We start from the raw sequence: 10,865 nt of genomic DNA, 5'->3' as shown, positions 1-10,865 counted from the left end.
AACAGTTAAATAGCTTCCTAATGATAACCAACCGCTTTGACTCCTTCCAGTCTGGTTTCCATGGTTACCACAGCACAGAGACTGGCCTAGTCAAAGTGTTCAATGACATCCATATAAATACAGACTGTGGGAGAACCACAGTGCTGGTTCTGGTTCTGTTGGACCTCAGTGTTGACCAGGACATATTACTGAATGGACTGGAGAGTTGGGTCGGACTCTCCGGTCCAGAGATAAACTGGTTTGAATCTTACATAAAGAACAGGGATTTCTTTGTTTCAATTGGAAACTTCTCATCAAAGAGGTCAAAGGTCACATGTGGGGTACCCCAAGGTTCAATCTTAGGACCCTCTTATTCAATATCTATATGCTCCCACTGGCTCAGGTTATAACAGGAAATAATATCAGCTACCATAACTATGCAGATGACACACAGCTCTACATTATGATGTCACCAGGTGACCTTTGACCCCATCCAATCACTGAACAGATGCTTAGAACAGATAAATGTGTGGATGTGCCAAAAGTTCCTCTAGCTGAACAAAAACAAAACTGAAGTTATTATTTTTAGATGTAAAGAGGATCTGGAGTTATATATCTAGAGTTATAGATCTAGAGTCAGTGCACAGCTTCAGTTATTACAACTAAAAATCAGCAATCAGCCCGAAACCTGGGAGTAGTGATGGACTCTGACCTGAACCTTCAGAGCCACGTAAAGACAGTTACAAAGACGGCCTTCTATCACCTGAAGAACATTTCCAGGATTAAAGGACTAATGTCTCAGCCAGATCTAGAGAAACTCATCCATGTGTTTATCTTCAGTCGTATTGATTATTGTAACGGCGTCTTCACAGGTCTGTCCAACAAATCAATCAAACAGCTGCAGCTGATCCAGAATGCTGCTGCTGGAGTTCTGACTAAAACCAGGAAGATAGAGCACATAACACCAGTTTTAAAGTCTCTCCACTGGCTCCCTGTAGCTCAAAGAATAGACTTTAAAATACTGTTGTTAGTTTATAAATCACTGAATGGTTTAGCACCACAATACATTAAAGATCTGCTGCTGTTGTATCAACCTTCCAGAACCTCTCAGGTTCTGGTTCTGGTTCTGCTCTGCATCCAGAACCAGAACCAAACGAGGAGAAGCAGCATTCAGCATCAATGCACCACAAATCTGGAACAAACTTCCAGAAAACTGTAAATCAGCTGAAACACTGACTTCCTTTAAATCTCAACTAAAAACCCACTTGTTTAGAGTTTTATTAGAAACGTAATAAATTATAAATTTATTGATGGAATCTGAGTTAATGTCATTTTTTAGTTGTTGATTCCATGTTGCATTGTGTTTTTGTGTTTGATTTGATGTAAAGCACTTTGAAATGTCTTGATGCTGAAATGTGCTATACAAATAAAATTTGATTGATTGATTGATTCTAAAAGAAGCAGTTCTGCCCTGGTTGTTGTCATACCTCACAGGCAGGAGCTTCTCAGTCATTTTCATTTGGTTAATTCTCTACAGCAACTTGTCTACATTTTTGTATTTGCACTTTGTGTCTCTCCAGGTTGACATAGGTGATGGTGCACTAGAATTATAAAATAATCCTGCAGCTCAAAGCCTCCCATGGAGAATATTTCTCATCTATTTTTAATTTACTTAAATGTTCCAGATATTTGACAAGCAATGTCTTCTGTCATTGTTTCTATACGTCCTAAACACCACAGTGACTGCAATGACCCTTGCTTACCAGTTTGCATTTGCTTTTCAAACATCTGGTTCTGCTTAAATTGCATTGTGGGTGGTAAGTATAAACATTGACATAACCTCCTCTCTGCTATTCTCAGTTTGCTGATACAATCATATTATTTGAAGATCTGGTTTGAACCTGTTTATCTTTTAATGATGATGAAACTGGGGCTCCTGAATCACTGAGCCACTTTGAGAGAGTTGCTCCGAAAATGGCGAGTTGTATCGAACCGCCTTGTACACTAAAAATAGCGAGATCTAGTGGTTGTTTCAATGTACTACAGTTGATTATATTATGGATAATATTGATCCTCAAATTTTTGTTTTCATTTTATTACTATCTGAGAAATTATAACATTATGATATGATGCCATGGTAGTGATTCAAATAAGAAGAGGCTTTGAAAAACATTCAAAGATTTTTTATTTAAAAAAGAAGAATCATTTCCACTATTAGTGACTTCAGTCTACTCCTCTGGCTCACTACCTCCAGCTTTAGAGCAGACCTGCTCACATGGCACAGATGAAACTCAGACTCACACAAACTTTAAAAACACAATCACTCAGCCAAACTGTCTAAACTCAGAATCTCTTGAACTTGAATCCAAACACAAAGGAAATCAACTTCAGACTCTCTGTAACTATATCTCACTGTGTCTAACTTATGCAAAAGCACAACCACCTTTCCAAAAACCTACAGCTTGGGTGGATATTCAGTCTCATTTGAAGGCCTTCAGAAGAACTACAAGAGCCACCCACAGGAGATTCCTGCGAATTAGTGCATGACGAGCTGCGCGTCACAAGCAGCTTGAGACCAAAAAGAACGAAGCTTCGTTTAGGAGCGGTCACTTGATTTTTGGCCTGTTGGCACGGCGATCAAAACGTTGCATAACGATACTTCTGCTTCGTTTGCCTCCAAACTGTTTTGAGCAGGGGTTGAGGAGCAGCACAAACGTTGAAGGTCAAGAATTTAGAGTCTAATTTTATTATTGGTGAATTTGGAAAGCACTTTGGTCCACTCTACATTTAATGTACCAGAAAGACATTGATGGGTGAAAAACATTGAAAAAGTGCTTAAACTGATCTGTTCTTGATTTTATGTGAACTTTTAAACCAAAACTGTTTAATATAAAAACAAAAGTTAACAGCACATAAAAAAATGTCAAAAACTGATTATATTTTGAATTTAATTGGCAAACTGAGATGTTTCTTGTACAGTGGTCTTAGTGTGGCTATTTAAGTGTGTCTTTTTGTTAAGTCTGACATTGGTTGTCCACTGTGTGGACTCTCTGGTGTGTTTTTAAACTGCTCTTATGGCTAAATGTTTGTGCACAGGTATCACACTCATATGGTTTTTCACCAGTGTGGACTCTCATGTGTGTGTTTAAAGTTGTTTTATGGTTAAATGTCTGTCCACAGACATTGCAGCCAAACGGTTTCTCTCCTGTGTGGATTCTCATGTGTGTATTTAAATTGATCTTTTGGCTGAATCTCTGTCCACAGACATCGCACCCAAATGGTCTCTCTCCTGTATGGATTCGGCGATGTGTGTTTAGATTGGTCTTATGGCTAAATGTTTGTCCACAAACATCACATCCGAATGGTTTGTCTCCTGTATGTGTTCTCTGGTGTGTATTTAAATGTGCCTTTCGGCTGAACCTTTGTCCACAAACGTCACAACCAAAAGGTTTCTCACCTGCGTGGATTCTCATGTGTGTGTTCAAATTGATTTTTTGACTAAATCTTTGAGCACAAACATGACACCTGAACGGTTTGTCTCCTGTGTGAGTTTTCATGTGTGTGTTTAGGTTTGTCTTGTGGCTAAAGGTCTGTCCACAGACGTCACATCCAAATGGTTTCTCACCAGTGTGGATTCTCATGTGCGTGCTTACATGCGACTTCCGACTAAATACTTGACCACAGATATCACAGCCAAATGGCTTCTCCCCTGTGTGAATAGTCATGTGTGTGTCAAGATGTATTTTTAACCGAAAGTTTTGTCCACAAACATCACAGCAAAAAGGTTTCTCTCCTGTGTGAACTCTTATATGTCTGTTTAAATCTGTCCTTAGTTTAAATTGTTTTGCACAAAAATCACAAAAAAATGGTTTCTGCACACGGTTCGAGTCATCCTCTTCATCCTCATTACTGACTTCAGTCTCTGAAGAGGAGAAAGTCTCTACAGAAATGTTTCCCTTCAGGGTCCTGCAGAACTCTGCTTCTCCATGGAAACCTTCATCAGTTTCAGCTGTGCTGCTGCTTGGAACGTCTCTGTCCAAAAATTGTTGATTTTGAAGAGGAGTCTTCTCTTCATCTTCACTCTTAATGAGAAATGCAGTGATTTTGTCCTTCCCTTTGAGCTGTTCTTCCTCCAGACCAATCCCAAGTTCTTCCAGTTCTTCCTTGACGAGGGCAGACTGGTGGGTAACAGCGACATTATTTTCTTCTGGAGCTTCTTTTTTACTTAGAATTCTCTGTTGAACATCTGCAGGAACCTCTGAAACACAAAGTGGACACATTAATTTTTAATGCTCCATCTGAAATAACTCAAAAATAAAAAATGTGAATGAACAGGAAAGGTCAGAAAAGATGAAGTAAATCTCAATGCTTATTTGATGTGAACAGTCTTAGAGATGTCAAGGAATAGAACAAAGTTCATTCTGGCCTTGATATTTCATACACAAAAGCTCAAGTGTACACTTTTGGCAAGTCCTCATAGATCTGTCCCACTGCAGCATTTGTAAATATTGATTGTCAGACACTAAGGATGAACAATAATAATTCTCAGCCCATTCCTGTCGTCTGTATAGTTACAAAAAACTGCTGGAAATATCACAGATGCTGCAGAAGAATTATTTCTAATTCTTATTTACTCTAGTTTTACTATGTTTAGTTTGCTTTTCTGCTAGATTTATTTTGTAGTTTTCTGTGTGCTCCCCTCACCCCCTCTACAACTCTCTCTCATTACAATCAGTGGCCGATCAATCAGCACACGTATATTTATACCTATACATAAACCCTGACAAAATAAAATCAGAATTCAAGAATTCAAAAGTCAACATGTGCAATAATAATGCAATATGGTCAAAGATTTGAGTGCGTTTACGAAAAAAGTTAGTAACAGAAACTAGAGCAAAAAGTTATTCTAGAACTCAATATTGAAGGGTAGGATAATAACATGTGAAGTGGCAGCAGCAGCTCTGTGGCGAACCACCTACAGTCAGAGCAGAGCAGAGCCGTTCCACTCTGTGTTCATGGTGCTAATGAATCACATATGAGCAAAACTGAGAAACACTATTGATCAATGATCACCAAGTTCAATATTCCACCTCCTGACTCACCACCAGGGGGCGTCTCATGAGGTGGTTTTATACTCCGAAATGGGGCTGTGTGACTTACAGCTGGACCGCTGGAACCAAATGAAAAACTTAACTGCAGTAGCCACTGTTCAATCTGAGGAGGGCAGCATTGAGATTGTATTAGGCAAAATATTATATAATAATGACCGTCTGAAAAGTAACAAAAGATGGCACCTGTAAGGACCAATTTAAGCAGTTAGTAAAGGAATAAAAGGTTGATTTGGGGTTTATTTACTCTGATCTTATCAAACTCCTTACAATCCAGACTAACATGCAAAGGAAATGTCCAAGTAAGTATTTCTGTCACAGAGTCCCCGTCTGATGCTACATTAAAATTAATGTCAAGAAATGAAATAATACATTAAATTTCATCACAACTACATAATTTTCATCTGTGTTTTTTAACCCTGGTCCTCAAGGCACACTACCTCATGCTTTAGGTATTTCTCTGCTACAGCACAAGACTTGAATTAATGGCTGATTAAGAAGCTTTTGCTGAACTGCAATCCTCTGAATCCAGTGTGTTAAAACAGGAAAACATCTAAAACCTGCAGGACAGTGTGCCTTAAGGACCAAGGTTGGGAAACATTGATCTAGATTATTGTTCTGGTTCCCAGTTTAACTCACCAATGATGTTCCAGAGGCTGCAGTCTCTCTCATCAGTTTTTCCTGACAGCAACAGATATTTTGTACCAACCTGAGTTCCTGCAAGGCAGTAGTGAAATGTTGTTTTAACAGAATTATAGTAGTAAAAACTATGATGTTCTCATAACAAATCACCTAAAAACACAAATGGCTTGTTTCTCCAGGTACAAATGGGTAAACACATACAGCTTTTGTCCTAAAGACCATATCAAGATCTGCTGACAGGGCTGAATACACAGAGGTATCCAGACCTCAAGGTGCTAGCCTAAACCTGGCCAGGCTAAGACGCTGAAACAGCAGCAACGTGTAGGACCAGGGTCAGCCTGTTACATTTGGGTTGGTCATCAGGAGGGGATTCATCTAAACTGCACAGACTGGTATCCTTCCCCACCCCCATGTGGCCCCATCCAAAGCACTTCGGCCTGGTCCCAATACTCGCACTTCCAACCTTGTTCCGTTGTGTCCTTCAGAGGTGCGTTCATGTTGAAAGGTTTGCGTGGATAGTGTGTGCCCCATTCTCCACATCCAGCCTTTGCCCCGCCCCTTTGGGTTCTACTTCCACCTTTACACCGAGTCCGCATCCATATTACCTACAATTCATCACTGCATGTGATGTTTTGGATAAAAAAAGCGGAAATATGGCAATGTTTTTTGTCTTTATAGGAAGTTTTTAAAAATGGTCTGACAAGGCGCACATCAATAACAAAAAAGTTTGATGTGATAAACTGAGCAGAAAAAAATAAAACAGTTACCCTAACGATGGGAAAGTGAAACAGAAAATCCTCTAGGAATTTCCAAATCGAAATTAAGCAATTAACACATTGGTATAAAGTTTGGGATTTTGTGTTACAACATTTAAGCACTTTCTTACATAAAATTATTCACAAAAAAAGTTAAAGATGGAGATGATTTTCTGGGAAAAGTTCCTGTCTTAAAGACTGAATTGTATTATATTGAAACTTAAAAGTGGAATAAATGTTGTACAAGATCCAGTTTTGAAAATCTTTGTAAAGATTTGATGTTGTAATTAAAAAAAGGTTTGTTGTCTCAATATCTCAATCACAAAGAATTGATATTTATATAGAATTTTATTTGCAGAAATTCATTACAGGGGAAATTTCGTACATAATTTTGAAATTAATTTCTTTTTTTTTTTTTGGTGAGAGTCGAAAAATGTTCATATTTTCTTTAGACACTTTATAATTTTAAACAAATATTTCCTCTCAGTGTACAGGAGAAGAAAATTCACGTCAGTGTTATCAATTTGCAATTTTTGTCTAAAAGTCACAGTTCTTCATAATCAGAGACGGTTCTTTTTGAATAACAGCTGAGTATGTGATTAGGTCTAAAATTAGCGGAATCATAGCAGGATGAATTGCCTTTAAGACAGTTAAATTGAATGTTCGTATATTTTAACGGGTTTTTGTTTGTTTGTTTGTTTGTTTTTTTGACAAAATCAGTGCGAGTATTGAGACAGACCATTGAAATGGACCTAACCCACCACCCCGTGCTAGTAAACATAAACAAACCCGATCGGTGCAGCCGAGGTTCGAAAGACGGATACAGACTTTCGTGTCTCTGCTCCGCTACTGAATCCGAACGTCGTTTGACAAGCTGGGACCACATCTCTGTTGAATCCAATCCGTTCAAGACCTACACTGACAACTACCAAGCAAACAGAACCGAACCGAACCGAAGCCGTCCCACTGTTTCCCAGCGTCGAGCTCAGACTGCTAATGTTAACAAGTTAGCTAACATTCTTCCGGGGCGGAAATACAGGAAGTGCCGCCCTTCTTGATTTTTATTGGAGGTTGGTAAAAAAGAAAAAAACATTAAGTAGCAATAGCGCCACCTGTTGGTGTGTGGTTCATTTTAGAATAGATAGATAGACAGAAATCTGTACACATACATTCACACACTTATACCTATTATTCTATGAAACAATTTAGTTTTCTTTAAAGATTGAATATTTATTTATTTATTTATTTGCCTTTTTTTTTCTCCAAAGAGTTTCTGCGGCTCATATTTTTGTGACCTTAGGCAGACAGGAAGGAAGGCGAGGAGAGGGGAGGACATGCAGCAAAGGTCGTCGGGACCAGGAGTCGAACCCTAACCCGTCCGAGTGGAGGACTAAGGTCTTCAAATGTGGGGCGTGCTAACCCCACAGCACGGCCCACATAATTATTTTTATGTTTACTACCTCAGTTATTTTTCAATGTATCTACTAGAACAATCATTTTCTTAATGTTTTCAAAACTCTCTCCTCATAGCTTCTCTCTTGGTCATACATATGAGATTTAATTTATTTTTTTCTAGTGTTTCTTGTTTTTTAAAGTGGTTACATTTACCGCTTTTGTATTTTAAAAAGTGTATAATTAAGTCCTGCATGTCCAAATATTAATCTTACTATTTCTCTTTCCTCCTTTATAATTCTTCTGTTTTGAATTGTGTAAACCATCTTTATTTTCTTTCTTCATCTCACCTATTTGCCGTTCTTCTATCAGTTTTTTTGTTTGATCTTGCTCTTTTCCTTAGATTTACTTGTTTTTACTGTAAAACAGGCAGGAGTTTGAATTGCCATGTTGTCTGCCATCTCACTTCCTTTGGCTCCAACATGTGCTGGTACCCACACAAATGTTACTGATAAACCCATATTACTATTCTATATAATGTATGTAATATTGCTAAAAAAATGTCTGTCTTACTATCTGAATGGTTGTATTTTATATTTAATGATGCAGAGCTTGAATCTGAACAAATAATTGTTTTGAATGGTTTTATGTCCTCTACTCATTGTATAGCTAATAATATTGCCAACATGCACTGATAATCTGCTTATTCATATTCCTATTTTTCAATTCAATTCTATTACCACAAATGCTATTCCAATTTTTTGCGTTATTTTTATTTTTTTCCCTCCAGGGGGTCTTTTGGTGGGCTCTAGTGTCCCTTATATGACAGTAGGCTGACAGGAAGGGGGAAGGAGAGGGGAGAAGACATGTGGCAAACGTTGGGCGGGTCCGGGAATCGAACCCGCGACCGCCACGTCGAAGACTGAAGGCCTCCAAATGTGGATCGCGCTATCCCCTATGCCCCTACAGCACACCCTTTATGTTATTTTTTGAAGCATCTGTATAGATTTGAATATTTTCATAATAACAGTTTAGATACAATGGTACTGTATGATTATGACATAAGATTTATTTATTTTTCCTTCTCCACTAGTTACATATCTACTCTTGCTTCTAGTAAAATAGGGGGGTATTACTGGTATTGGTGTTGTTTTACTGCAGGGGTTTTCAAAGTATGAAAGGGTGAGCCCCCCTCCAAGGAGCACAATGCCTGCTGCCCCCCGTGGAGGGGGGTGGAGTTGTAAAAACTCCACCTTCAGCCCCGCTCTGGCCAAAACCAGTGATGGCATAGTTACTTTGAAAAAGTAACTTTACTGATTACTCCTTGAAAAAGTAACTTAGTTATATTACTGACTACTTGACTTGGAAAGTAACTAAGTTACATTAAAAGTAACTTTTTAGTTACTTTCAGCAGCTGCTAATAACGACGCTCCACCTCCTGTGAAAATCACATTGAGCTTTGCCAATACTTAATTGTCAGTTATTTTATAATGGCAACATCAACAATGTGTCTCCACTGATAAGGTTGAACTGAAGAGGAGATTGTACAAAAAAACAGTACAAAAAAATAAAAAACATGAGTAATTTGTGTGGTCCACTGTTGTCTGGAAAACTCTAAGAAGGATTTTAAAGCCCCCCTCCCCCAGCCTCCAGATTCTGCGTTACGCCCCTGAGTTTGATGTCGCAGCGCACAGATCTCCTCCTGCAGCTCCACAACTCAGATGGCTGCGACACTTACCGTAATATTAATAATTATAACGGTGCTAACTTGCCATTATAACTATTGCCAACTACGGACACGTTCATTCGTGGCTGTTTTCACTTTTATTGTTCATATTAGTCTCGATGTTTGCAGTTTTCTGGAGCGCAATGCGAAGCTCGACGTCATTCAGAGGTAATATATTAAGTTGACATTAACAAAGACACAGCGGGACGGATCATCCTGGAAATGATGGACAGGGAGAGACTGAGTAAAACTACCTTAATGACGGACAAATTCTGGGATTTATTATGAGTCTCTGATTATTTCTAAGCCCAAATGAGCAACTTCACGTTCAAAAACGAGCCCAAAAAGGCGCAACCAGCAACACATTAAATCTGCAAGCGACTTTTATAATAATCGGACTTGGCGACAGAAACTGAAAATAGTTCCAGTTTTTCCACCAACAAAATGCGCATCTCCCTCCATTGTTTACATTTCTGTTGCATAGAGACGTCGGTCACTCGACAAGACGAGTAGAGGAAATACGATTAAAGAACAAAAGAAGATAGTAACGCAAAAATTATTTTGATAAGTAACTGTAGTCTGACTACTGGATTTGAAATAGCAACGCGTTAGATTACTTGTTACTGAAAAAAGTGGTCCGACGTCAGTAACGTTACTGACATCACTGGCCAAAACATCCTCTAAGGGGGGAAACATTTCCACTGATCCCCACTCCACACGCGCACCCCACAGTACCAACTTTTTCCTAAATCCACAGAGTTGATCGTGAGCGTAAAAGACGTTTCTCTCACATCAGTAGACAGCAAGCAGATAGCTTTTCCGGTTTACTTTTTCCCCTCACACCGCGCCTCCCCTAAAGTGCTCTGGCGCCCCCCAGGGGAGGCGCGCCTCACACTTTGAAAACCGCCGTTTTACTGATTTATTTTAAATTATTTTCTTTTAAATTATACATCAAAAACTAACCTTTCCATCACAAAAAAGGTGCTTAAATAAATTGCAAACACACATATAACATCCTAAAAGAAGAAAACGTGACAGGCGAGACAGTAGGGTTTTGCTGTGATTTATTTTGATCCATATTCAAACTGAGAAACCAGTTCCTGAATCAGTCACTGAAGCAGTGAAGGCCCCAGGCTTCAAACATCACAAGAAAACATTACTGAATGGACTGGAGAGTTGGGTCGGACTCTCCGGTCCAGAGATTAACTGGTTTGAATCTTACATAAAGAACAGGGATTTCTTTGTTTCAATTGGAAACTTCTC

At 38.8% G+C, this 10,865-nt stretch overlaps 1 protein-coding gene across 2 annotated transcripts; it reads right to left on the bottom strand.

The window, feature by feature from the left end:
- Nucleotides 1–2,147: 2,147 nt before the first annotated feature.
- LOC122832723 (zinc finger protein OZF-like) lies at nucleotides 2,148–7,501 on the bottom strand. 2 transcript variants are annotated; one of them, XM_044119765.1, is made up of 3 exons: nucleotides 7,274–7,501; nucleotides 5,727–5,804; nucleotides 2,148–4,237 (listed from the first exon to the last, which is right to left on the bottom strand). In XM_044119765.1, the coding sequence occupies exons 1-3, from the start codon at nucleotides 7,368–7,370 to the stop codon at nucleotides 2,994–2,996; spliced, it is 1,419 nt and encodes a 472-aa protein (XP_043975700.1). In that variant the 5' UTR covers nucleotides 7,371–7,501; the 3' UTR covers nucleotides 2,148–2,993. The 2 variants fall into 2 exon arrangements, with proteins under 2 accessions (XP_043975700.1, XP_043975701.1); XM_044119766.1 differs by having other exon boundaries at nucleotides 7,313–7,501.
- Nucleotides 7,502–10,865: the final 3,364 nt, after the last annotated feature.

Source organism: Gambusia affinis, linkage group LG06 (assembly GCF_019740435.1).
Source record: "Gambusia affinis linkage group LG06, SWU_Gaff_1.0, whole genome shotgun sequence".
In the NCBI taxonomy this organism is placed as follows: domain Eukaryota; kingdom Metazoa; phylum Chordata; class Actinopteri; order Cyprinodontiformes; family Poeciliidae; genus Gambusia; species Gambusia affinis.
Note: the sequence above shows the minus strand (reverse complement) of the source record. Positions and strands in the feature narration are given on the sequence as shown.

What these genes read in the sequence shown, in the direction of transcription:
- LOC122832723 (XM_044119765.1), bottom strand. Translation starts at nt 7,370, where the DNA reads ATGTGGTCCCAGCTTGTCAAACGACGTTCGGATTCAGTAGCGGAGCAG. An exon ending in ACCTCGGCTGCACCGATCGG is followed by an intron (nt 5,805 to 7,273) that starts GTTTGTTTATGT and finishes ACTGCCTTGCAG; the next exon opens with GAACTCAGGTTGGTACAAAA. An exon ending in CAGCCTCTGGAACATCATTG is followed by an intron (nt 4,238 to 5,726) that starts GTGAGTTAAACT and finishes TTTGTGTTTCAG; the next exon opens with AGGTTCCTGCAGATGTTCAA.